The 27,842-nt window shown below is 41.7% G+C and overlaps 1 protein-coding gene across 1 annotated transcript; it reads left to right on the forward strand.

Moving 5' to 3' along the window:
- Positions 1 to 7,430: 7,430 nt before the first annotated feature.
- FOXN4 (forkhead box N4) lies at positions 7,431 to 25,248 on the forward strand. Its single transcript, XM_075276606.1, has 10 exons — positions 7,431 to 8,262; positions 9,024 to 9,109; positions 20,213 to 20,376; positions 20,485 to 20,585; positions 20,664 to 20,774; positions 21,017 to 21,144; positions 21,230 to 21,326; positions 22,765 to 22,972; positions 23,073 to 23,444; positions 24,780 to 25,248. Exons 2-10 carry the CDS (start codon positions 9,027 to 9,029, stop codon positions 25,028 to 25,030), a joined length of 1,515 nt encoding a protein of 504 aa, XP_075132707.1. The 5' UTR covers positions 7,431 to 8,262; positions 9,024 to 9,026; the 3' UTR covers positions 25,031 to 25,248.
- The last annotated feature ends 2,594 nt before the right edge of the window (positions 25,249 to 27,842 follow it).

The following is a 27,842-nucleotide window of genomic DNA, read 5'->3' on the forward strand; positions in this document are numbered from 1 at the left end:
GCGAGTTTTGCATGAGTGGCTAGTACATGGAAAATCTTTGGCCTTGCTGCCTCTGCCTCTAGCCATCTTTTTCCCTGCTTAGCTCGCCTCCACATCTACACTGTTTTTCCCGCTATACATCACCCCTGTCCATGCCTCTGCCTGTAGCCACCTTTTTTGCTGCTTAGCCTGCCTCCATATTTACATATCATTTGTGCGATTTTTTTTGCTCTCCTGTACCAGAACAAAGGATGAAATTTTTAACTTATACCGGGGGTCGAGGATTGCAAAAATCCATTATTGTTTGCTCTCCATGATGTGAACTATGCCTTTGTCTCTTGAAAATCAACCTAACATGAAGTCAGCCATGTGTGCAGGTGTCTAACTTAGCATGACTTATAATGAGCTTCTAACCAGCACAGTTGGGGAATCAGGGTGGATTGAGCCTCTAACCAGAAGAGTTTGGGGGCATTAGTGTGAATTGAACCTAGTAGGAGCAGAATTGTGCAACGCTGATGGTGGAGGAGTATGTGGAGGAGGAAGAATTGTAGAGGGTGAGCACACACATCAAACTTCATGTCAGGGTGCTTGACACTGCTAGAAATGAAAATGATGGGTCTATCCAGTGGCTGTTCATTTTGATCAGCGTCAGCCGGTCAGCACTGACAGCTGGCTGTGCTTATCCGTGATGATGTCACCAGCTATGCTGAAGACATTTTCCGATAGCACGCTGGCCTCAAGGCAGGAAAGGACCTCCAATGCGTAGAGCGCAAGTTCCAGCCACAAATCCAACTTGGAGACCCACTAAATGTAGGGCGCAGAGGGATCGGAGAGGACAGGGCTGGGGTCGGCAAGGTACTCTCACAACATGCGCCTATACCTGTCCCTCCTGGTGACACTAGGCCCCTCAGTGGCGGTAGTTTGGCCAGGGGGTGCCATTAAAGTGTCCCAGACCTTGGAGAGCGTGCCCCTGGTGGGTGTGGACCAGATGACAGTTGTTAGCCTGTTGGAAGAATTAGTCTGGCAACATGGGCGAGTTTTGCATGAGTGGCTAGTACACAGAAAATCTTTGGCCTTGCTGCCTCTAGCCACCTTTTTTGCTGCTGCGCTTGCATCCACATCTACACTGCTTTCACTCCTAGACATCACCCCAGTCCACGCCTCTGCCTGTATCCACCTTTTTTCCTGCTTAGCTTGCCTCCACATCTACACTGCTTTCCCCGCTATACATCACCCCTGTCCATTTAGGGTAGGTGGCCTCGTCGTCCACCAACTCCTCTTCCAATTGCTCACTCTCCTCTTACTGCAAACTGCACATGACCACAGCAAGCCGTGATGGCAACTGTGTCTCATCATCATCACTGAGGACGGAAAATGTTGGTTGCGGGTCCACAACCACAAATTTGCCAGGTAATGGCGGATGCTCCAGTGTTTGGGCATCAGTACACACAAATTCATCTGGTAGCTCCTGGGATTTGGGAAGTGGTTCAACACAGGGAGAGACAGTAAAAGGACCCGAAAAGAGATCCTGGGATGGGGCAAGGGTGGGATGACTCTGTTGGGAAGATTGGGCATGTTGGGAGGAAGGAGGAGCAGACTCTTGGGTATGAACACAACTGCAGGTAGTGGCTGACCGGCTGCTGGAAAAGCAGCTGGAAGCATTATCCGCTAGCCATTGTAACACCTGTTCCTGGTGCTCGGGCCTGGTCTGCATTGTACCCTGCTTAACGCAGCTGTCATATCAGCAATTGTGATAAGCGCATGCTAATGTTTCTTGTCCAGTGGAAAGGATGGAATAGGATTTCACATAAGTCTGCCACCCATGGAAACTCATGGTGCAAAAACTGAGGGAGCTGACTTTGATGAACCCTTGGGTTTTGTAGATGGAACTCCATCAAAGGTCTCTGCTGCTCACACACCCTGCTCAACATACGGTATCTAAGGTTTCAGTGTGTGGTGACCTCGCACAACAGCCGATGCTTCAGGCAGATGTAGGCATTGCTGGAGTGTATTGAGGCTAGCACCAGTTACTGTAGACTTGCCAAAGTGGGAGCACAAGCGCCGCACTTTAACCAGTAGCTTGTGTAAATTGGGGTAAGTTGTTAGAAACCGTTGCACCAATAATTTGAAAACGTAGGCCATGTGTGGACCGTGTTTGAGTCTGACAAGCTCCAGATCTGCTACCAGGTTCCGGCCATTATCACATACGCCAACCTGCACCTGGGCCCAGGTGCAGCGGGGCAAAAAACATTGCCATCTCATCCAAGATGGCATCCCTGACCTCGGAGGAACTGTGCTATCTGATGAGCTTCAGCACGGCCTGCTGACGTCATCCCACGCCAGTGTTGCAGCATTTCCGGCTCGTAGCAGAGGTCGATTTAACGGCGGCGGAGGAGGAGGGTGGTGTTTCAGCACTCCTGCTAGGAATATTCGGCAGGGAGACAAGGCAGGCCGCCACAGTTTGTGACCCGGTCCCAGCCTCAACTACATTCAGCCAGTGTGCCGCGATTGAGATGCATCATCCCTGGCCACATGCACTTGTTCACGCATCGGTGGTCAAGTGGAATTTTGTGCAACTTAGCGCAGAACTTAGGGCCCGCCTGATGTTACGGGACACGTGCTGGTGCAAGGCTCAACTCAACCTAAGGGCCAAAAACACTGCTGGTGAATTTTGTTCCGTTCCAAAAGACTCTGTGTTTAGATTTGGCTCAGTCGCAGCTCAAGAACTTTGAATGACTTTGAAGGCTCCATCTCAGCAGGGTGATGATAGTGAAGCTTGGTTAAATCTGGTGTCGGAAGGGAAAGTGGTTTCTGATCTACATCTAAAGTACTGGAGCATGTTGTTTGGACTATTAACACCTGATCAGAACCCTGTAGAGGTAATGTAGAGTTCGATATTAGAGGACCATTACCAGTAGTAGTAGTTGCAGCCAATTCTCCACCTTTGCGGTCCTCTAAATAAAAGTTACCTCCAGGACTTGATGCCAAAATGTTATCAATTTCCCAATCAAAATTAAGGTCAATGTCTGGGTCCTCAGTCCAATCCACTGCATCAATCCAACACAATGAGAGTGATGGTTCTGGAACCACTGTTTTAGGGGCTAAGAATTTTAAAGGGGCTAACACTCTGCTGGTACAAGGCTCAACTCACCCAAAGGGCAAAAAACTCTGCTGGTCCAAGGCTGAACTAAGTTAAAGCGCCTAAAACTCTGCTGGTAAGAGGCTGAAGTCACCTAAAGGGCCTCAATCTCTGCTGGTAGCTCAGGTTAAGGGCATGTAATTTAATTTGGAAGGGCTCACGTTAAGGGCCATAAAAGTGAATTTTGGAAGGTCTTACCACATCACACACACACACATCCACAATGACAGTTCAGGGTGGGTACTGTTGGATTTCCCATTGCCTATTCCATCTGTGGTTGTCATGGGCAACGTGATTTAAAGGGGTGCTTGTTAATGTTTCTTTAGCTTAAATTTGGGTTTCTGTCCATCCATTTGGGGAAGAAAGGTTCCCAGGTATTTTCCCACTTTGATAGAGGTTTTTTTGAGTGTGGAAAGTGTGTAGTTGATAGGCTGTGATGGTGGGGTAAAAATGTGACTTGGGCTTGTTAGATGCCCCCAGACATGCTTCCCCTGCTGTCCCAGTTGCATTGCAGAGGTGTTGGCATCATTTGCTGAGGTGTCATAGTGGACTTGGTGACCCTCCTGAGTCGAATGGTGGGTTCCCCTGAAACAAAGCATTTTTCCCCATAGACTATAATGGTGTTCAATATTCGATCAAATAGCCGAATATTGAGCGGCTATTCGAAACGAATAACGAATATTCTACTGTTCGCTCATCTCTAGTAAGGGCTCGTTCACACGTGGGACGGGTTTTGACACTGAGAGAGACGCGGCGAGCCGCGTCACTCTCGGGTCAAAACCCTCCTGCCACGACCATCACGGTCGCGGCTTTCCCCTCCGCAGCTGGCTCAAATGAATGAGTCGACATCGGAGGGTGCTGCTGCTAGGCGGAAGCCGCGGCTCAGCGCGCCGCAGCTTCCGCCTGAAGAAAGGGCAGCTCGCTTCTTTTTTTCCGTTATCGGCAGCTGCCGATAGCAGAAAAAAGAAAGCTAGTGGTCTCCATGGACCACCATTGAAAGGGGCGGGTTATGACATGGATTCCGCTGTCAAAATCCGCCCCTTTAGCCCCGTGTGAACTAGCCCTAAGAAGGCTTCTTTGGTACAATGGTTCAGCGATCTTTTAATAAATAAGGTCTTATAACTGAAGCTGTATGAGTCTCCAGCTAGTATCTGGGAATCTACAGATACTAACTGCAATGAGTGCAGTTAGACGAAGGGGTGAGGTTCTGAGGAATTGAGTAGGAAGGATAGTTTAGGATAAGAATTGCTAGCTTAGTGTGTAGAGGAGTACGACAATGTAATCAGGTATGTAAAACTAATACAGACAAATCATTTCTTCTTGAACTTTCCCCCTTTTCTCAGTGAGTTGTTGAAGGTTCTAGTAAAAAGCCTCTATTTCTTTTTTGCTCTGATTTTATCAAATGTCATCTGAGGGTCATGACTATTCTCAGGGAATACAAAAGCCTTTTTTGGTTTGTTCCTCTCTTGCTATCACAATCACAGCCCCCCTCCCCAATTATATAAGCTTTGCCTGCTACTGTCGGACCAGGGTTGTCAGCAATTTATAACCATGGTTGTCAGCAAATACAGCTCTGTTGCAAATTCCAACAAAAATCAGTGGAGAGAACAGTCCTGCAAGGTTTCAGTATTAAAATGGTGGAAACACAACAGACACCCAGGAGACCTCATTATAGTTTATGGCTGTGATGGCAAACCTATGGTACAGAATTCCCATTAGTGAGCAATCGCTGCTTTCAGCTGTATGTGCAAATGCACATACGGCTAAAAGCTGTCAGTGTAGATTGTGGCCCGCACGACCACTGCCTACACTGACTGCAGAGTGTGACTTCTGCCCTGACGCAGGCGCTATGACGCAAATCATCAGCGCCTTCAGTTAGAAGAGGGAGGACGCCCGGCGGCTCTTCATGGGACTTCAGGTAAGTATAACACTCTTTGTGTGGAGGGAGGAGGGGCTACTGTGGAGCATATAGTATTGTGTGGAGAGGCATACTGTAGAACATATAATACTGTGTGTGGGGGCTACTGAGGAGTGTATAATATTGTGTTTGGGGACGTACTGTGGAGCATATAATAATGTGTGTGTGTGGGGGGGGTACTGTGGAGCATACAATACTATGTGGGGGACTACGGTGGAGCATATAATACTGTGTGGGGGCGTGCTGTGGAACATATACTGTGTGTGAGGCTACTGTGTAGCATATAATACTGTGTGGGGAACCTACTGTGGAGCATGTAGTACTTTCTAGGGGCCCAAAGTGGAGTATATAATATTGTGTGTGGACCAAAGTGCAGCACATAATACTGTGTGGGGGCCCAAATGGTGCATATTATACTGTGTGTGGGCCATTGTGGAGCATATAATACGGTCTGAGGGCCACTATGGAGCATATAATACTGTTGCAGAGCAACCGCCATAGCTACTGTACCAGGACTGTAGTGGAGTTCCGGAGTTAATGCCCACGATCAGTTTCTACTATGATCGCAGGCACTGCTGATCATGAACCACCCCCCAAAGTATTTCAATTGCACAGGGCTGGTCCGTGACCACCCCCAAAGCAGCACACCTATATCGCGGCTGGTCCCTACTGCCATAACTACTGTTTCAGGTCTCTGCTAATGTACAACGGAGACCCAGAGTTAATGCCTGGCATCGTTGAATGTAACACCCTTCCTTCCCCTCAAAAGTATTAGAACTGCCCCAGCTAGTTTGTGACCCTCCCAAACCCACCCACCAATGGAAAACAACAATACCTGGGGCTGGTCCTCACTGGCCTGTACCTTTCTAGTTGCAGGATGGCTCCCTCGCAGGAGCCAACCTGTTCTTTGACAGCCGGAAACGTAATGAAGGCTCCCAGGCCTGTCATAGGAATATAACTATTCAGACTGGTCATAAACCAGCCTAAATAGTATATGGGGAATCTCCCACAGACTGCAATGTGTTGAATTTGAAATGACCATCAAAGTGGGTAGATGGGCATAGACTATCATTGGCTCCGCTGGGTTTCCACCCAAAAAATGCAGAGAGAAAAGCGTAATGGGGACAGAATCCCAGACTGGTTTAAAATGAGTCTATCACAGCCACCAAACATATTGAACTGTCACCACATCACAGTGATATACATTATATCTTTGTTATGTATATCACACGGAGATTCTGAGAAAAACAAGTCTAATGAAAATATGGATATCACACGTGGGACAAAATGCAGACGGGTGAATAAGCTGCAACACATTTAGTTTCATATAGCTAGATGTAGAGAAATCTGAACTCATTGCTTCCACCAAAGCAACTCATGTTCACATCTGCATTACAGACTCCATAGTACACTCCATCAGTGTCTGCCTGAAATTGGTGGGCGAATAAGTCCAGTACACATAGCTTTTTTTTTTTTTTGTCTGCCACTTTAAAAAGGCTATTCAGGCACTGTAAATGTTATATTAAACTACCCCCCCAGTTTTAAAATAATACCCAAGAATGTGCTCTACTTACCGAACGTGCACGCTGGGCGGGCATTCAGGGTGTGTCTTCATCTTCCTCCACGCCTCTTCTTCCTCCGATGTCCTCCGGTCCCGTCCTCCTCCGGCGCTCGCGAGCGGACACTGATATAAAAAAAATAGCCTGGGCGCATGCGCAGTAGCATGCGGTTTTTTCTACGGCTACTGCGCATGCGCCCAGGCTATTTTTTTTATATCAGTGTCCGTTCGCGAGCGCCGGAGGAGGATGGGACCGGAGGACATCGGAGGAAGAAGAGGCGTGGAGCAAGATGAAGACACACCCTGAATGCATGATTTTGCTGATAGAGCCCCTTTAAGGTTTAAAAACATTATAGTAAACGGGGTTCATTAGCAGTCTGTTTGTCCATTATCCTGGTCCCCCAACGGATCAGAACAACAGACAGCCAACACTAGTGTACCTACTGTCATTTGCAGATAAGCCTGAATGGAGCAGTGGTCGGGAAGGTGCACACTTACTATGAGCTGTGGACAACCCCTTTAATGACTCTGAATCGTTTCTATCAGGACTACACCTATTCAGAGGGATTCTTATCTTTTGTATAGGGTGTCATGTATCCTATATATGCCATGTCCTGTGCACCACACCCCTCACGTTCGGAGTTCTGAGTACGTGTTAATGCCCACACAGGACAAGTGTACTGACTGAATGTTGCTCTCCATTCCGTGTGGAGACAATACAGGGATAATTATTTGTTTGTTTCCCCTGTGGTGTGTGAGCGCCTCCCGTCCCTCCCTTTCTCTCCCCCTCCTGCTGCCGCCTTCCCACCTGCCTTTCCCGGGCTGTGGCGCGGGTCTTGCGGCGGGTATGGCCAGCGCGGGCCGGGCGGGCTTACTGACTCGCCAACGGCTGAGCGCAGGATGTGAGGAGGCAGAGGAGTAGAGCAGGGCTGCGGCTCACACACCTGCGCTCTCTACACACACGAGCCCCACGGAGCAACCTTCACAGCGGAGACACCGGACGAGTCCAACAGAACAAACCCCCCCGCATTGGCCTGGCACTGCTGAACTTTCAAAACAGCAACGGCTGTTGTGGCAGCGGGCGCGTACCATCGCTTGCAATACGAGGGGTGTCCTTACCCTGGTGTCGGTGAAGAAGTAAGCAACAACTGGCGCTTTACAAGAACATTATGGAAAGGTCAAACGTCCCGGGCAGAAGTGTTTAGATGACAGCGGTGCCCTATGCGCTCTCACTACAAAGTGCTGTATGAAAACTGTTACACCAAACGCTGTCTCTACGTACAGATAAGAGCGAACATCTCCAAGTACTTGTACCTCATGTGCCTTAACATGGCGATTACTGTGGCATAAACATATGAGAGGACGCTGGGCCAGGACAGTCACTAGTGGGCACAAAGGCGACCTTGTTGAGGGCAGGAGGCGAGGCTGCACAGAACAGGGAGCAGGGCTCACTGCGAGAGACGAGTGGCCTGGCCTGCCCTGCTAATGACCCAGGCCTGCAGTGCGCATGCGCGGCGCTGGACAGCTCCTGAGAGGGAAATTTAAAAACGGTTTGGGGACCAGATAGAAATCACATTACAAAGAACAGAGCAGCGGCCAGGAACACAGAGACCCCGCAGGTGCCTGCACCAACACCACTCCGTGCACCAGCAAGTCCAGCACTATTAGGTACCCACCTGCTTTATCTATGGCTACTGAAGGATGCCATGTCACCTGGACTCCTCTGTGTCCTATATACAGTGCTTACCATTGTATGACATGTATATTCATGGAGATGTGTATTCTGCATGCTTCATGGTGGTGACATCAAAACATAAAGGGTTAATCGAATAGCCATCTATCTCATATCTGTCTAAAGACCGTAATTATCTATATCTATAGCTATTCTGTCATATCTAACTATTCCTTATCTGTCTATTCCTTATCTGTCTATCTGTCTGTCTAATATCTATCCCGCATATCTATCTATCTAATCCATATCTGTCTGTCTAATATCTATCTCTGCATATATGTCTGTCTATATATCTAATCCATATCTGTCTGTCTAATATCTATCTATATAATCCATATCTGTCTAATATCTATTTATCTCTCCAAATCTGTCTGTCTAATATCTATCTATCTCTCTATTCCATATATGTCTGTCTAAGCTATCTATTCCACATCTGTGTAATATCTATCTATCTATCTATCTATCTATCTATCTATCTATACCATATATGTCTGTCAATCTGATCCATATCTGTATGTCTAATATCTATCTATCTGTCTATCATCTATCTCATATCTGTCTATCTACCTCTGATTCAAAGGTACATATCTATTTTTTATCCCTATCTATCTATCTATCTATCTATCTATCTATCTATCTATCTATCTCTGTCATTCAGTCCATCTATTTAGCTAACAGCAAATTTTCCCCCTTAAAGGAGATGATAGACAGTGACATCTCGGGAATTATGTCTGGAATAATCAGGACATCAGAAGAAAATCGACCCCCCAGTCAAGAATACAGGTACTGAGCCTTATTTTACTTTACATAGGTGTTCACTTGCTAGCATCAACACATATGCATAAATATAGTAACTGCTTGAACGTATGATATGAGATGGCTCATAGTAGAGTGTGTTTGTATTACAAAACTAATCTGGACTACATGTCACTCCTATCCATACAGTGATGCCAATGGCAGCATTATTATTCTGCACTCTCATTTATTGTCCTGTAAGACTAATATTCAGTACTTATTTACCTCTAATGTTGTGATAGGATCCTCTATCCCATAAACAGGTTATTCAACCTATACAATAACACTTCTATTGTAATCTCTTATCTGCTATTTTAGTCAACATATCTGTAATTCAGCACAAGTACTGTCAGTAAAATCACTTTTGCCCTTCTAATATTTCTATAGTAATTTTACTGCGCAGAGTACATATTATAGAATTAGTCAATGACAAAAGAGAACAATTGAAGCAATTATCATAATAGCAATTATTCAGATAATTTATATTTTCCAACTGAATATTTATAGCAGTGTGAATAGAAGCCTACAGCTAAAGAATAAATGAGGCTAAACAAAATTAACATGTCACTTTGTCAGGAATAATTTTAAAAAATGACGCTGTGGATGTAACATTGTGAAGTAAATAAAATTACTTTATCGCCACTTACATCTAAAATGTATCAATCTTTACAGTGAGAATAAAGATTTTAGCACCCCCTGGTGCATACTACGTAGAATACTGTAGAATACTGCTCGTAAGAGAACGAAGTGTGCATGACTAACAGAGGCAATAGATCACAGTTAGATCTGAAGCTAGTTCCAGAGTAAATTTATGTAATATTTTTTTATTTTTTATGTACTTATTATCACAATAAATTGCACGCTTCTCTTATAATTGGTAGTGCTATGTGTAGCAGGTCTTATATAATTTAATAATCTACCTTGTTAGATGTAATTTATGTGTGATTATTTATCTGAATGTAGTAAAAAATATAATAAGATCCATATAATAATTAATTGCGGTAATTATTAATGATAAATAAAATTACTGTTGTTATGAATACTGTGACATCTCCCAATAATCAGTGATAAATGCAGAAAATAAACTGATTTTTTTCTCATGAGGTTATATGTAACTGCTAGGTATGTTGTTTGTGATAGTTAGGAATATTGGAAAGACATTGTAATACATCAGTCAGTATGCCACAATATTGTGCTCATCTTTTAGAAATTTGATCATTGGTAGTTATTACACCCGACCCCTTTTATGCACTGGTTTCAGAATGTGTGTGGGGTTTTTTTTGTTTTTTTTTTACTTTTTTGCTGTTCTCAGCTGTCCCTAATATGTCTGTTTTAGTAAATACTTGTATTGCCAATAAAATAACTCTGGCTTATAATTTCTTAGAACTCTTTATTGTGCGGTTCCTCTGTTATTCCTCTTGTAAATGTATATGATTAATATGGGGTGTGTTCTTACAGTCTCCACACTCATTGGATAGTGTATAGGGACAGATTCTAGGTTCGTAACACCCAAAAATTTCCAATAGGAATAACCAGAGTAACAGTACAACACAAAGTTCTTTCCATGCCAAATGTAATTATTTATTCAATCAGACATGTCAGAAGAATTAATCTTTTAAGGTTTAATGTCACCTTGTTATCTTTTATATTTAACACCCGAAACTTTTTCTAGTCACAGTACATGCTGAAAGGTTTGCAGCCTGTTGCTATGACTGTCAAAAATGTTAGTTTATTTAGTTTGGTTTTAATTATTGATAGGATTTGTGCTAGGATGTATGGATATTTATTAGTAAACAACTATGTATGGGTATGCTATGAAGAGATACTTTGATTTAACTAAGTTCTGCAAGTTTAGTTATTCTAGTAGAATTTTTGGCCATTAGAATTATGCCTTTGAATCCGTAGTCAGTTAACTGTAAACCAGTAGCCACCATTGTACTTCTCCTCCAGTAGTTGTGATTGCTCCTGAGAGAGCTGCGTAAATAATGGCAAGGTTTTTTCATGAGGCCTGACAGAGGAAAGAATAGAGCTGTCACTTTGTATGAGTGCTGTTTACACTTGCCCTGTCACTATGGCACATAACGGGATCCGAGGATCACTGCGGGGTTGCTCTGCAGTCCCACATAACAGGGGGAAGAGAATGGCTCCCAATTAAAGACAAGGCCTGTGTGAATTTGCCTCTGTGTGGGGATCTCTAGGAGAGCATCTTTTGGAGCAGTCAAAGCATATTTAGGGTATGACTATTCAAGCTTTAAATGATGTACGAGTGGTTTGTCCTAATAACTGCAATAACAAGCTCTAAATATCTTAAGTGGCATGAAAAGAGACTTGGTCTTTGTCCAACCGCAGCAAAATTGCTGGAATGGAGAAATACGTTCTACAGATGTTCATGGTTCACCATTTACAATACAAAGTGAAAAGGAGGACTGCTGATGAGCTGAATGTACTGGACTAAATAAGTAAGCCACACATATCTGCAAATATAGGACTGAAACATCTCACTGTAGTAGTCTGTTTGATAGCAGTGTCCCACGCATTAAATAATGCCAATAAATATATAAGAAAAGAGATGTGTTATTTCTGTTCCTGCAGAGCACATACGGTACAAAATTAGTTAAAGAGAACCTATCTTCTCTTCTGACATCTCTCTTTAGTAAATGCTTGTATTCTCTCTGAAATCACAATTCTGGGGTACCTCTGCATTGTAATATTCCTCTATTAGTCTTACTAGAAATGTATCAAAAATTTGGGTGTTCCATTCCATTTGTCAAAGGGGCGTACAAAGTCTGACACTAGCAGCACTGATTGGACACCGTCAGACTGTGCAGAGACACACCCCTGACTAGTAACACCCAATGGTCAATTTATTCATAAATTTCAAGGATGAATAACAGAGGAACAGTGAAACACGAAGTGCTAAGAAAAGATGATCCAGAACTCGAGATAACCATACTCTTACAAAGCCATTTATTTCAGTAAATACAGTAGGATTGAACATGTTGAAATGTAGTAGGGCCGATTACAAGAACCATACGTTTGTGTAGTCCTTTAGAGACCAGCCTATTTGTTATTATAACAAAGTGATTCTGTCCTGACACTACCTTAAACGGGTTGTGCCATTAAGGACACTTACTCCTTATCCACAGGACAGGGGATGAGTGTCCAAATCTTGGGAGCCTGACTGCTGTGTCCCCAAGTGTCAAGAGGGGGACCGAGAATGTCTCTAAAGCCTCGTTGTGTTCCCAGCATCCATATAGCAATAAATGGAGTAGTCCATTCAAAAGAAGGCTTTAGGGCAACTTTTCAGCCCCCATTCTCCTGATTGCTGGAGGTCCCAGTGGTTGGATCCCCAGCGATCATACACTTATCGCATGTCCTGTGAATACACTACCCTATTTACACTACTCAGAAACAAAAAAAGGTTTGAAAATGCCTAAGAAAAAGCTGATCAACTATCATAATGGATAAGAGATGGATAAGTGCCCTTAATGGCACAATTCCTCCTATTCTATACCATGCTGCCTGTTGGGCACAACCCCATTAATGATTATTTGCAGTCCTCCGGAAATTTCATCAGAATCTGCTGCGGAGTCTCTGTTGCAGATGTGTACCTATCCCAACTTGCATATTTTGTTGCCAATGTTGTTGTAGATTTGCCGCATGTATTGCAAAGCATTAAATTAATCTATCTATCCATCTAAATTGTTTACATATGCGAGATGGGTTACTCACTCGCCATAGAAACTGTAGCGAGTTTTGGTATTGTAATCTCATAGATTTCGATGGGTTACCCGGAGCCGGACTGTCTGGTTATAGGTGACCTGTGAGGGGGGTCCCGGATGTCGGACCCCTGTAGATCTAATATTGATGGCCTATCCTAAGCATAGGCCATCAATGTTAGAAACCAGATAACACCTTTAAGGCGTAATTCACATCTGAGCATGGGTTTCCGTTCAGTAGGATCTGCTTGGGGACCCCCTGAACGGACACCTAATCCACATAAAAAAGCGGTTACCTTAGGAAACCGCGGACCCCATAGACTATAATGTGGTCAGTGTGGTTTCCTCACGAAAAATGCGGAGAAAAAAGTGCTACGATACTTGCAGTGCTTTTCACTTGGCATTTTTCATGTGGAGAGGGAAACGGAATTCTCAAACATACAGTAGATGTGAACCGAGCCTAAGCTTGTCTGGAATAAACATATCCATATCCCAAAATAAAATGATACTAATATAAGGACAAATTAGATGGTCCATGTGGTCCTTTTCTGCTGTTAATCTTCTAAGTTCTTATGTTTAATCCAAGGGTCCTAATGAGGGCATTTTTACACAGCCATATCATGTCCAAAACAATTTATGAAATAAATGGTACCAGAGGTGTTGCTCCTTTGTAGGGGAGATGGGATAGCTGTCAATCGCATACTATTTAACATGAACTTGTCACATTGAACAGGCATTCCTATATGCAGGCAGGATGTTATAGAGCAGTAGGAGCTATATATAGTTTGGTAGGAAAATATTTTGCAAACCTTGTTGCTTATTGATCTAAATCTCTGCCTATTCCTCATTCCATTCCATGTGACAGGTTCATGTTAAATAATATTCATCTGTCAGTTATGTTTTCCATCTCTCACATATAAAATACTGAACCTTGGTCTCCTCCACATTAGACAACATTGGAGCAGATAAACTAATAGTATCTAATGTTTAGGCCGTGCACTAGATTTTCACTGTCTGGCATACTTAGACTGTCAAGTCTAACTTTACAACACTTATTAGTTGCCTTAGTTTTTGACAAAATTTGATGCAAATTTCTAACGCATTGTCCAGAATTTTGGTGCATTTTTTGCCTCAGGGATTTTCATATAAAACACTACCCTGCTGACCTGTGGTGCAGAAACTGTTGGAAAGTGTCTACAACAGAGAATACAAAATGAGTTGTAAAGCAAGTACAAAGCAAATTATGGCAGTATTCTAGTGCACACACTAAACCACCAGTCACTCTTACACCTCTCTACCCAGCCATATTCATTTCATCAGGACCACCCTGATTCTAAAATCCACAAAGAGGCTAACTTGCCAAAGAGCAGTAGAGTACCATGGGAATTCTGGCATGTCACATTAGATTAGGGTTGTGTCATGGCCAAGGCAGGGACAGACCCTCTCTGAATCCTAATGTTATGGGCTTGGTGGGGGCAAGTCTTAACTCCACCCCCAGTTATTAATGGGCCTAGTTGATGGATCTTAGCGTGGAAATGTGTGTATGTCTGCTGTCATTTATGCCACCATGTGAGTCTGAGCAGACACAGGAGTCTTTATTGATACTGCACCCTTTGTCTAGTATGTTTATTTGCGCATACTCGTATATAGATATCATGGGCAAAGTACTGGGACTACGCCCGCATGTTATCATCTCCCGTGGCTCCATTCAGTAATCCACCAGCAATGTCTCAGTGTTAGCAGCCTAAAGCAATTACACCCAGACAGTTTGTAAATTACCAATGAATGATTGAAAGGTGAGAAAAATCAATCCTCAGCTTGGAAATGGTTCGCCTGAGCAGGATCTATCCTCTAAATATCAGGCGAGTGACATTTCTATTTACCGGTGCTGTTATGATAGCAATGGTTGTGTTGTATACACCAATCAGTTTTCATAAAACATAATTGCTAGTTTTATTATTTATAGTTGATGTTTCTGGTTATTTAGATTCCTCAATAATTATCACATTTGCGTAGAAATGAAGGAATTGATATTATTCCATTACATAAAGGCCAATTTAGGCAATCCTCGGGGGAGCATTCTCTGCACCGTCCTCTTCATGATCTGCGTTACACACAATGCAGAGCCTGAGGGGGTGTCACAAAATGTTCCCCTAAGGCCTGCCCAAGTGACCCTAGAATTGGTGCTGATCAGGTGAGAATAGCAGGCTAGGAGGATGCAGCTCTAGTGCAGACACGACTCAGAGACCAAGTAAGTTTAACCCAAAATATTACATTGAATAGCGTAAGATATCCATAGTTTTTTGCAGGTTACTTTGTTGTGATTGTTCAGGGAAAGTGTATTTGTTTTAGGGAATATTTGTAGATTTTATTTTCATTTTTCTCTGACCTACGTATACAAATTGACATACAAGAAAATGTGATGGTTTCTTTATGAATCTGTAGTTTGCTGGTTTGTGGCGCTATTTCTTCAATGTATGATATCACAATCATCTGGAGTGGTGATAATGGAGATGTGGATTAGCGTTTATAGAGGGTGTAATATACAAGGACTGTTATAGTGAGTGTCAAGGCTCATTGTGTTCTAGCCTTAAAGAGATTAGTAAGTCTATCGGCCATTTGACTAAAAAAACCGGCCATTTGACTGATGAATTTCATTGGTCTTTCTTTTTTTGATGTTTTTTTTGATGTTTTTAATGGATGTAAAATGGATGTCAGAGAATTAAATTCTATAGTAGTTTGTCTGGCTCATGACTACTGACTGTGCATCTTTAAAGCTACTAGAACCTGAATATAGCTTTCATTTATTGTACTACTTAAGTACTATTCTATATTTTGTAGCTTTGCAGTATGATGTCTTTACACTTTACAATGATTTCATCTCAGCCCCTCCGCTCTGATGTAGAAGGACATCTCTGTTTGAGTGGTCTTTCAGAGCAGGTGGGAGGGACTTTGAGATGTTAGAGTCACCTGAATCACATGATGTTTCCCCGCATGTGAAGTGGTGTTTTCAGTTGTCAGTATGCAAATGAACTGAGGTAAGCAGGATTGAGGACTTGGTTTATATCCTGGGTTCTGAGCCTTTAGAGGACCTTTAACCACCTCTGCCCTCTTCAGTTCTCTTACTCATTTAATAGATGCTGCCCCACTGATTCCAGCACAGTTGGATCTTTTTCTCTACCAACACCATTTCCGAGCAATTAGTGCACTTAGGTGGGTGGTGTAAGGAAAGCAAGGGGTGCATATTCGAGTTTTGGCACTGCTTATGATAAGCGCTCTGAATCACGCTCTCCTTTCTTCTCCTGCCTGACACCACCCATCTGATAGTACAGAGCCTAAATAGCATATCAGGCACTGAAACTACCTGGACCAATTGTTCGAGAATGGTGGGGGCTAGAGTAGAGAAAAAATTCCAACTGTGCTGGAATCAGTGGAGTAGCGTCTTTTAACAGATTCTAAGAACTGAAGTTGGTGGAGGTGGGCAACGGTCCACTTTAACGTTTGGACATAAACCCTGTATGGTTACTGTTTTAGATATGTGTCTACCTCTCTCCGTTGTCTCTTTATAACATTGTCCCCACTTTTGAGGTTTCCAAAATGCTGACAGACTCCCTTTGAGTTAGCACTCCCACAAACAAATGTTATACTCTGACCCATTAGAACAACACATAATATACACTGTAGTGAAGGTAATCTTACTGGTGGTTGTATTTGTTAGCTATATAGCAATCAGAATGAATCTTCAGCCAACACTGTATCTAATGTGTGGACAGGAAGTCAGTTTGTTCATTGGCTCCTATGAGAACTGACTTCCTCTCCACACATAAGACACTACATCATTTGGAGAGTCTGATCACTGGTCACATGACAACTAAGGACCAGAAAAGAGAATATGACTCACTGCTGCAAATCAGATTACAGTACCGGTAATATAATTTCCTGAGGAGTATCTTCTTGCAGGCAGACGTTTGAGGTGCAATTCTCCTCAAAATATTCCTCAAAAACACCTGCCCCCATTCACTTAAATGGAAGTCAGGCAGATTATTTTCTGTTGCTGAAAAAAGGATTTTTGCAAACACCGTTCCAAAAACGCTAGCATTTTTTTGTTCTTCCCATTAATTTCAATAGGGTTTGCAAGGTGGAATGTTCCTGAAGACAGGTCATGAGGCTTTTTTTTTCCCTCTAGATGTCAGATAAGCTAGAAGAATAAAATCTGCTCCTGACTCCAACTGATATGAATGGGAAAGTTGGGAGGCGTTGGGAGATTCCAAAATTTGGCTTCAAAAAACTGTCTTAGGCCGGGGCCCCATGGGATGAAAACGCCGCGATTTGCCCGCAGCCCGCATGCTGCAGTAAAAATCACGGTGTTTTACAGTGCAAGCAAAGGGGATGGGATTCGTGCGAATCTTATGCCCACTTTGCAGAAAAAAAAGCAGTGCAGACACGCTGTGATTTGCAAAGCAGTATATAATGGGAAGAAAAAGTCCGCAGAGGAAAATGCCGTGAACTTTCTCTTCAAAGCGCTGCGGGAAGAACCGCAATGCGATCATGCAGCGGTTCTTCCCGCAGCGCTTTATCACTGCGTTTACGGCCCGTGGGGCCTTAACCTTAACATACTCTTTATTGCTTTTCCATCTATGACCATTTTAATAATAATCTTGCATATCCCCATTATTTATAGTCTTCTACATCTTATTCCGTGTATTAACACAACCCATCTTTCTATGTCTCAAGGAATAGTCCATATTTGTAAGGCTTTTTCCGTGGTCTATATTCATGGTTCACACTTGCAATATTAAGTTGTTTTATTTTGTAGTTATCCATTTCTAAATCCATCCATATATATAGATATATTAGTCTCCCAGTGTCCTCTCTTTATGTATTATTTCGTTTTTAGTAACGTCATTATCTTATTTGACATTATAAATTTTGCTGTTTGTATTTTAGCAACTGGAAAAAAACCTAAAATGTAATGTATATAAATAATATAATACACTATGCTAATAATATGTATATAAATACATATATATGTATATATTTCTTTGTTTTAAGGGCATCTTATATGAATATCATAGCTCAGTGGTTATGTCAGTTAAGTCAATGTGATAAATTGCTGCTCAATATAATAATCCATCTCTTTGTATTTTTGATGTTATTTTATTAAAGCTGTTGTTTGTTACCACCTTCCCCAAACGGTCACCACAACATTACAGCACACATTTCAGTGATATTCATGTGTTATGTATGTCACTTTTATAGATATGGAAAAAAAAAAAACGGTATTTTGAACTCTTGTGCAACTGAGGCATTTGGTGCACTGGGGGCAGATCTTCAGCTCCATAGAGCACTGCTTTACTCAGACCCCTACCATCTCCAGCCTGTGCTACTATGTGCTATAACATCACCCATCCTACTTGAGAAGTAGAATCACAGTGATGATTTATCATTGGAATTTGCTCCGTAATACAGCGGTAGCAGATGAATATTATTTCTTTAATAGACTCTCTTTAGGCTATCATTGTTTGCTTACTTATTGATACGTAACCACTTTTTGCATACATTTTATTCCAGACTAATAAAATGTTTGCAGCCAATAGATGTACATTTAATTTACCTAAGACCCTAAGCTAGCCATGGACATTAGATTTCAACCAACAACTATGATCTAAACGTACACATGTGGCTCAACTGAATGCTACAAATACTATCTCAGTATATAGTAAGTGGCTGCCGTTTATATTTGATGTTGCCTATCTCAGTGAGAGAACTAAGTTCTTTTAGGGTGAGGCCCCACGTTGTACAAAATCTGCAGATTTTGATGCGTTTTTTGAGCCAAAGCCAAGAGTGGATTTAATAGAAGAGAGATGTATACTATAAGTACTTCCTATATTTTTCCCATTAGTTTTCAAAGCAATCTTGACTTTGGCTCAAAAAAAGGCAGCAAAACATGTAACAAAAAATCAGCTTTTCTGCAACATGGGGCCTTAAGAAGATTTCCTCCTGTCTGACCTTTGTTTCTGCTTTCCTTCTTTGACTCTATACTGTTGACAGATCAATTGGCAGGAGCTGTAAAAAAAAAAAGTTAACGTCCACCTTTACACTGAAAGAATGGCAACAAAACAAATCGTATATTCTGTTGATATGTATGAAGGGAGAACTTTTAGATTATGGTTCTGCTATGAAGAAGCTGGGCACCGATGTATGTATAATGTATGCTGGGGGCACATATGTGTAATATATAGGATTGGCCATTACTAGTATAATAAATAGAACGCAGTTCAATGTTCATTCAGAACTGAACAGCTGCCTTTCTTCCTCTGATCTCAGGGCCAAAAGGCTACGGACACCTGGGTTGCAGCCGGAGCGATTCAGCAATTTGTATTCATATTAAAGTGCCAGTTATTACCAGATGAAAATATTGTAAATGGCAAAGAAATATGAATAGCTGAATATTGTGATAGTAAGATGAATACATTATACATTTGTGGTCCTAGGATCTAACTGGTGAATTTGTTGGGAGGTGTTAACACGTTGCTTGCTAGTATTTTACAATCCTGGAAGGAGGTTTGCCACATGACAGGAGGCATTTGCACAGGGTTTTGACTCTTAACACCCCTTATCCGACCTTTCGATTTAAAATAAGGAAAAATCACAAGCCTCTTCTTTCAGGCCAGTAGGCACCAGGCGGGTGGCAGATGGCATGTTTTTGTGCGTTACTTGTCTGCTGTCATTCAGCTAGATTAATGCAGGGTCTGTGTAGAGGGGTAAAGGAGAGGGGGAGGAAGATGAAAAAGAGAAACAATTAACCTAAAAAGAAAACAATGGAGACACGTGTCAGTCGGCTCTAGCCGTTTGCGGACACAATAGGCAATCATCTTTCAATAACAGAACCAACTGTTGCAACCCAGCCGGGCCTGCCCAGCTTTCAAATGATTTTGTTTGATCTTGTTTGTTTATGACTCAGCCAATGGGAGAGCCGGAATAAAGGTCAGCTGGGCCCTTTCTCCCCTTCACCCTGCAAAATTGCAAAGGGATATTATGAGCATGAATGGTAAAGCATGCTGTTCTGGTACAAAGCAGCTTCACTGCAGACTGGTCAACATCCAAACAGTTCACTGTACAGAGCTCAGCTCATGGGGAGCATTGGGCACCAGAAATGACGGCATGAATCTATCATTTATGAATCTACTTACACTATTAGTAATGAGTGATTAGAAGTCATTCTTCTATTATATGCAATACCGAGCTCTAAAGGAGATATGTTACTGTACTAAAGTGAGGAGCTGCTAATAGGTTACCTTGTTTTTAGATGTATATTCAATGCATACAATATATACAGAATATTTCTTACCTATAGCATTAATACTTGCAGGCTTGTGCCCTCTGACCCCTCACAAATACGAGATGACGATCTTCCTAATGACTTACAGTCTCTATCATGGCTGACCTCTGTGGATGTGCCCAGGTTACAGCAAATGACCAGTGGAAGAATGGAGTACAATATGAACTCACAGAACATAGTAATACAGCAGCAAGGTAGGTCACATGTACAATGTGTATAGATTTACAGTCAGAAAGGTGTGCATGCTTTCTATAGTAGTATGTGTGTTCTTTACAACGTCATATATATGTTCTCATTTTTAGGTCATCTCCCCAATACTATGTCTGGACAAATGATTCATATACCAGCAAGTATGCAGCAAGGTATCCTCGGCCTGAACACCATGACCTCCCATGTTTCCAATGTAAGAGGATTGATAAATTATGCAGGTAGACAATTAGGCTACAAACAAAATCACTAACCTTTTTATTCTTCTCAACAGATCACCCAGTACACTATGGGTGGACATCAGTCTCCAAGCCTTCAGTCTCCACAGCCTATGTATCAGTCTCATTCCCAGCAAGTCTATGAACTATCTCAGGGTTCTCAGCAGGTAAAGCAACGATACTTGGATCTGTTGCTTCTTATATGTTTTGTGAGCTCCTACCCTACATTAATTATGATCACAGCAAATTCCCCACTCAAGAATACTGATGAGTGCTTTATATAAGGCTTTTACTGACAGTGGGGTGGGGAGGAAGCAGTTAACTCTTTCTTACAATTGACCATTTTGTTGCAATAACTTTACTGTTTTATGAGCTAGATATCTATTGTCTTGTGTTCTATTCACTGTAGTGTTCTCCTGCTGGGATATTTAATAACTCCTATAGAGCACAGCCTCCATATTCTCAAGCACGCCTGGCTGCTCACTCTGCGCAGGACATACACCATAAGAATTACCCTAAGCCTATATATTCATACAGGTGAGTTTCTGTAGATTTGCAAATCTAAAAAAATAGCAGTGTTGTGGGTTATTGGTCATAGTCACTATTTGCTGTTTTGTTACAGCTGCCTTATTGCAATGGCCTTAAAAAACAGCAAGACTGGTAGCCTGCCTGTGAGTGAGATCTACAGTTTCATGAAGGAGCACTTCCCATATTTCAAGGTAAGAGCATAGAAATCAAATAAACAGGTGTTATAAGAGTGGTGAGTAGAATAGCATTTCTGAATGTCGATGTCCAACCTTTACTTGGAAGTGCACCAGCCACAAAGCCTAAGATCATGAAAACTGGACCCTTGAACATTAAAATACTTGGTTATCATTCTTGGTCTAAGGGTTGCTTCACATCTGCGTTTGTATTCTGTCTGGGGGAGTCCACATGGGGACCCCCCCCCCCGAGCGGAATACCAATTGCAAGTGCTGTGCAGTAAAAGCACATGGACCCCATAGACTATAATGGGGTCTGTGTGCTTGCCGTCAGATCTCTGCACAGAACATGCGGACAGGAAAGTAGATCACAATCTAATTTCCTGTCTGCATGATTCCTGCGGGCAGCGCGCGGCAAGCACACCAACCCCATTATAGTCTATGGGGATCAGTATGCTTTTACTGCACAGCGCTTGCAATTGCGTTTTGTATTCCATTCGGGGGGTCCCCATGCACACTCCCCGAATGTAATACCAAGCACAGATGTGAACGAAGGGTAACATGGCTTCATTTCCACTGCAGTAAAATCACTGTATCTATCCTACATTTAGCCAAATGATTTAATGATTTATTTCTATTCACTGAAGAAATGTTTTACTGCCACACAGGCCACTGACCATGCAAATCCCTTTAGGGCCCAACTTCTAATAGGCAGTACTAGTAAAATAGCATCATCTGACAAAGTACAGCTTATATGAAGTTGGCTACACAACATAAAAATTAGTTTAGTAACCTGCACGGTATCCAGATATCTGTCCAATAGAGTACTTGTGGTGAAATGATCTAGTCTGTCCATGAATGTACAGTAATGCAACAGTTTTGGCAGCTGCAAAATACACTGTCACAACCATTTTGTCCTGTAATATTTGCTGTGAACTATGTGTGTGTAATAAACTCATAATAAAGAGGAGCTGTCACCTCTTCTGATCTGTATTAGTAAAAACATGCATACTCCAAAATATAACAATTCTGGAAATGGCCTGAAGAATGAGCATCTCGCTTATTTTTCCGGCTTGTTTTTCTGGTTTGTTCCGGCTCCTGGAAAAAAGACCTGAGCAGCTCCCATTGATTTCAATGGGAGCCTTCTTTTTGGTCAGGATTTTGAGGTGGATACGGCCTCAAAATCCTGACCAAAATACTACATGTGAACTTACCATAACAGTGCCAGGCTGTGCAGGGTAACGCCCACAATTGATAACACCCAGATGGCAATATACTCATAAATGTCTAGGAGGAATAATAAAGGAACGGCACAACATGTTCCTAAGAAAACATGTTGCAAAATTGTTATGTTATGGGGATTGCAATTATTTACTTAACTAACATGTCAGGAGAGGTGACAGGTCCTCTTGAAAACATATTGTCAATGACAGAATTGTGTCCTTTGCCTTTACAGACAGCTCCTGATGGCTGGAAAAATTCAGTGCGACATAACCTGTCCCTGAACAAGTGCTTTGAAAAGGTGGAGAATAAGTTAAGTGGATCTTCTCGTAAAGGATGTCTTTGGGCTTTGAATCCTGCTAAGATAGAGAAAATGGAAGAGGAGATGCAGAAGTGGAAGAGGAAAGATCTACCAGCCATTCGAAGGAGTATGGCTAACCCAGGTAAGTGTGCCGAATGGCAAGATGAGTTGATTTTACCTATAAACTACATGTCTGAACTCTAATACAAATGCACTTGCTTGACTATAAACTTCCCTTACAGATGAACTGGACAAACTGATTATGGACAGGCCAGAAAACTGCAAAGCTCCAAGTAAATTAACAACCTCCGAAGCACCAGTAATGACAAATATTGGAAGTATTCCCATTCAGCAAGTTCAGCCACATCCTGTCATGACACTATCTTTACAGTCCATAGCTTTACATCATCAAATTCAGACTCAAGCTAGGATTGCATCAAGTTCTCCTGCACCAGCCCAAAGCCCTCCACTCCATGTGGTCCCAGACATGACTCAAAGCCCGCTGCACCAGCATGTTATAAGTAGGGGAGCTTCTGACTTCCTCAGCATTACCTCAGATATGAACACAGAGGTGGATTCCATTGATCCTAGTATTATGGATTTTGCTCTTCAAGGTAGGTTATCATTAGTGTTAATAAGTTGTGAAATCAGAAGTGAGCATACACCAAGACAGATTCACAAATTTTGCATTCCTTTAGATATTAATATCTGCACATCAGAAACTTGCTTGGTATATTTTTTGCTTTGTATATATGTTTGTGTGAACATTATGGAGATACAAATGGTTCCTAAAGAGCCATATTTACCTGGAAGAAAACAATTTACCTTGAATATATTGCCCACTGATAGGAAACATACGCAGGGAAGGGTATGACCAGGATACCGTCCTGGTTTTGGTTCAGTTAGGCTTCATGTGCAGTCTGCAGATCAGTGAAAACAGCACAAATGACACACGGATTGGTATCAGTGTGTCATCCGTAGTTTTCACTCACCCATACATTCAAATGAATGTGACAGAGTCGTTATTATGGACAGAGATAGGACCTGCTCCATAATTTGTAGCTCTTAAATTCGGTCTGGGCACATAGCCACAAAAACTAAGGCTGCGTGTGTGCCCCCAATAACATATATGGGTATCCACAATTGCAGATAAAAATACATTTGTGTGCATAATTAATATTAAGATTAATTAAGATTTATCTTGTGTGATTAATTCCTTGTATATATAGCTTTAAATTGTAAAAAAAAAAAAAAAAGCTGTAATAAAAATATAACATGGAAATGTGACCTGGCCAATACTTAATTGATACATTGTGACAAATTGCACCTTTTTAGTCCATCACGTCAACACAAGTCTTTTGGATTTTCATTATTTGGAGTACTCCATGGATACTCTATGGAAAAGCAACCAAGTATTCTTCTTTCAATATTTGAGCCTAGACCTAATTACATATATACAAGTATGGAATGTAAGAATTAATTGTATGCCCAGGTCTGTCTCAGAGGACAATCCACCATTTTCCAGGGGCGTTTCTTAGGCCTATTATGTATAATGGTAAATGCCAGTTTATACTGTAAAGTACCTGCTCACAGTTACTCTTTGAAATGCTAAGGGTCAGTGCACACGGAGTTTTTTGGCGCTGATTTTGACACTGAATCCGCCTCAAAATCAGCATCCATAAAAAGCCTCCCAATAGAGTTGGGAGGCTTTTTTGGAGGCTGATTTTGAGGCGGATTCAGGGTCAAAATCTTCGCCAAAAAACTCTGTGTGCACTGACCCTACAAGATCAGATTTAAGTCTCAAAAATGCATAAAATAAGTCTCTTGGAAATGAAATTAAGAACTAGGTATATTCTATAGGCTGACCGCACAGAGAAAAATTGTATCTGGTAGATATATGTATGTTTGGTACAGGTACATGACATAATCTTATATTCTTTTTTTCGAAGGTAACATCTGGGAAGACATGAAGGATGACAGCTTTAGTCTAGATACACTGGCAGCATTCAGCAACTCTCCTTTGCAGCTGTCAGACTGTGATTTGGGGACCATAGGCCTGACACCAGTGTCTAGTAGCAGTGACCATTCCTTCACAGACTTCCAAGTCACCAGCCTATACACTACATATGCCAATTTGGACAATTCAACACCCTCCCAGTGTGTGACAGGACAAGGCAATAAACCCATTGCTCTATTGTAGATCTGCCAGAGACAGCATATGCGCCAGAACCAAAATGACTGGGAACAGAATGTGAACGTGAACGCAGTTTACAAAGACAAGACTACTGTCCACATTTCCAACGCTGCCTTGTTTATCTGGTGTTGCATTTTTGACATATCTTTTATCTATTTTCTTATACCATTTCTTTCTGATTTAAGTGAAAAAATACCTATTTTGGGTACAGAGATTTTTTTTAAAATCGGGATCTATTTTCGCTACTGTAAGGAAAACGTTCCACAATAGACATTTCTTGTGATCACTTACTGTGAAAGGCTCTATAGTACTTACCACACAGACTTCAGATGTGACATATAATCCTGCACTGAGCCTACGTGCTGCAATGTTGCCAGTAAAACAGAAAGACTGTGATATCAATAACACTGTATTAACAATGACAAAGTGTCCTCACTTTATCTTGTGCTCCGAGAACTATGGAATATATCACTAGCTGTGATTCCTCTTGTGTATGTAGCACACCTACTGAACTACGTGTAAGGTGGCAAATTCATTGAGTAGCTCTTACGTAAACCTTACAATATTATTAACTGTATTACTGTTGCACTAAAATCAATATGATATTGTTTTTCTGCACTTAGTGTATGCGTTTATATAAAAATAGGTTGGGGAGGAAAAACTGTCAAGCTTGAGCATGGTCATAGGCCTCAAGTAAACTCAACTCAAGCTTTATGGAAGCATGAAGCATATAATGTTTTTTTTAAACTTTTTATGGCTCCATGTGAAACAAATAATATGTCTACAGAGGTACAGTAAGGCCTCATGCATCTCTCTGTGTGACCTATTATAGCTCTGTACAACATGGAGCCATAATGTAGCTGTGCGCTTAAGACCTAAACTTTATCAAAACCATGCATTTAACTAACTGCAGAAAAACACTGACACATTGCGAAAACCTCAAATCAGAACAAAAGGGACAAGTTTATTAAGGGTCTGGTTCCTAAGATTGAAGATCTGTCCTTAGGATAGGCCATCAATATTAGATCTGTGGGGGTCTGACAACCATTAACATCTACAGATAACAGGCAGCACAAGAGAACTGCTCTTCTTACTTGTGATACAATCTACGGCAAGTGTAGGTACAGCAGTGCTGCCTCATTGACGTTTATGGGGCAGCGCTCTAAAACCTAAACTTGCCATTACAGTTTGTACAGTGAGTGAACAGTGCGGCTATTTCACGCTAGCTCAGTACTGGTTATGTACTGGGTGTGAACCCCCACAGTATTCCCTCAATTAAACTTTCCTTATATTCTAGGTGAGTTGTTATAGAGAAGGGTTAAATCTGAAGACCTTTCTTCCGGAGCCACTTTACTAGATCATTAACTGTACAATTGTATGTGAACACATTCAACATGCAGCTTTACATATCTGTATATGTGTAGCACAATCTGCCAATGACCAGCTCTTACCAAACCTCCTCTCCAAGCTATATCCTCTTAGACTTCACATGTGGCTTGGAGATGCTGGGACATAGTTACCAAAATTCAGTACAAACTTCTTACTCCAGATTGGTTGAATGTTTAGAGCTACACTTGCTCTTGGTCACCGCAATGACTAAGAACTAGTATATCTTGAAATGCATCAGATACTCCGGTCTATACATTTTAAAACAAATTTTGGTTTTTACAATGTTTGCTGCTGCAGTGTTTTTAGATGCTGTGCACACCACAGGGTTTCATTGCCCTGTGCTAGCCATTTTTTGTAAAAATAATACAACAGTTGTCTTAACGGCCCTGTGACCGATGCATGAGATAGTAGAATTTGTCATATATTGGGCCTTTTTCTCAGATCCCTCAGTACATGAAAATCTATGACGATTCCATGAAAACAGATTTTCCTCAGATCATGTTTACATCTGCATTTGGGGATTCTGTCCCCTGTTCCGCTTGAAAAATGCAAAGAGCAAAGTCCTGCTTTCAGGACTTTTATCTCTGAATTTTTGGGGTGCAAAACCGGTGGACCCCATTATAGTCTATAGTTTACGTGGGTAATCGCTTTCTAAGCAGATTGGGTTTCTGTTGTACGGGTCCCCAAACAGAACTGAAGAACAGAAACTCCAATGCAGGTGTAAACCTAGCACCAGGTGTACACTCCGCCAGAAAATAAGCACTTTTTCACAACCAAGGGCATGGCACAGTCATGGATATTTTTACACGGTGCTGGACTTATCCCTACTGATACTACTTACCTTTGTCAATGTCAATGTTTACAGTACTGTTCATCATCAAATAGCTCCTGGACGGTTGGTGATGTTGCCCTTGGAGGATGTTTAGATACTATTCTTTATTCATAGCAATGTTCTTAGGCAAAATTATGAGTGAGCCCACTGCCTTGGATAAAAAGCGCCCCACACTTATGAAATGCTTAAAGTTGTACTTCAGTTTAACATAGAAACATCTGACTAAAGATCTAAAAACACCAAAGCAGCAAACATTGTGAAAACTATACACAGTGTTGGATACCAAGTGACCAATATGACCATATGAACAAGTGACCAATATCTTATCATATGTGATCACATAATAAAACTTCAATCATAAAATCCAGACTTTGCCAAAACGATCATGGGCCTATTTTTTATTGTTGTCAAAATCACTGTACAAAATCTATTCTCCTTCATCTGTTCCTCAGCCTGTTTGTAGGCTCATAGAATAGGTTTATCTTTTTCTATGTGTAATAATATTGTGCTAGGCAGTATTATGTGTAAATTTATTTATATTTATTATTTTCAACAGAACAATGTAAATTAATTATTTCTGTGCAGCGTCTGTTATGT

The sequence above is a fragment of the Leptodactylus fuscus genome, chromosome 1 (assembly GCF_031893055.1).
Source record: "Leptodactylus fuscus isolate aLepFus1 chromosome 1, aLepFus1.hap2, whole genome shotgun sequence".
Lineage (NCBI taxonomy): Eukaryota > Metazoa > Chordata > Amphibia > Anura > Leptodactylidae > Leptodactylus > Leptodactylus fuscus.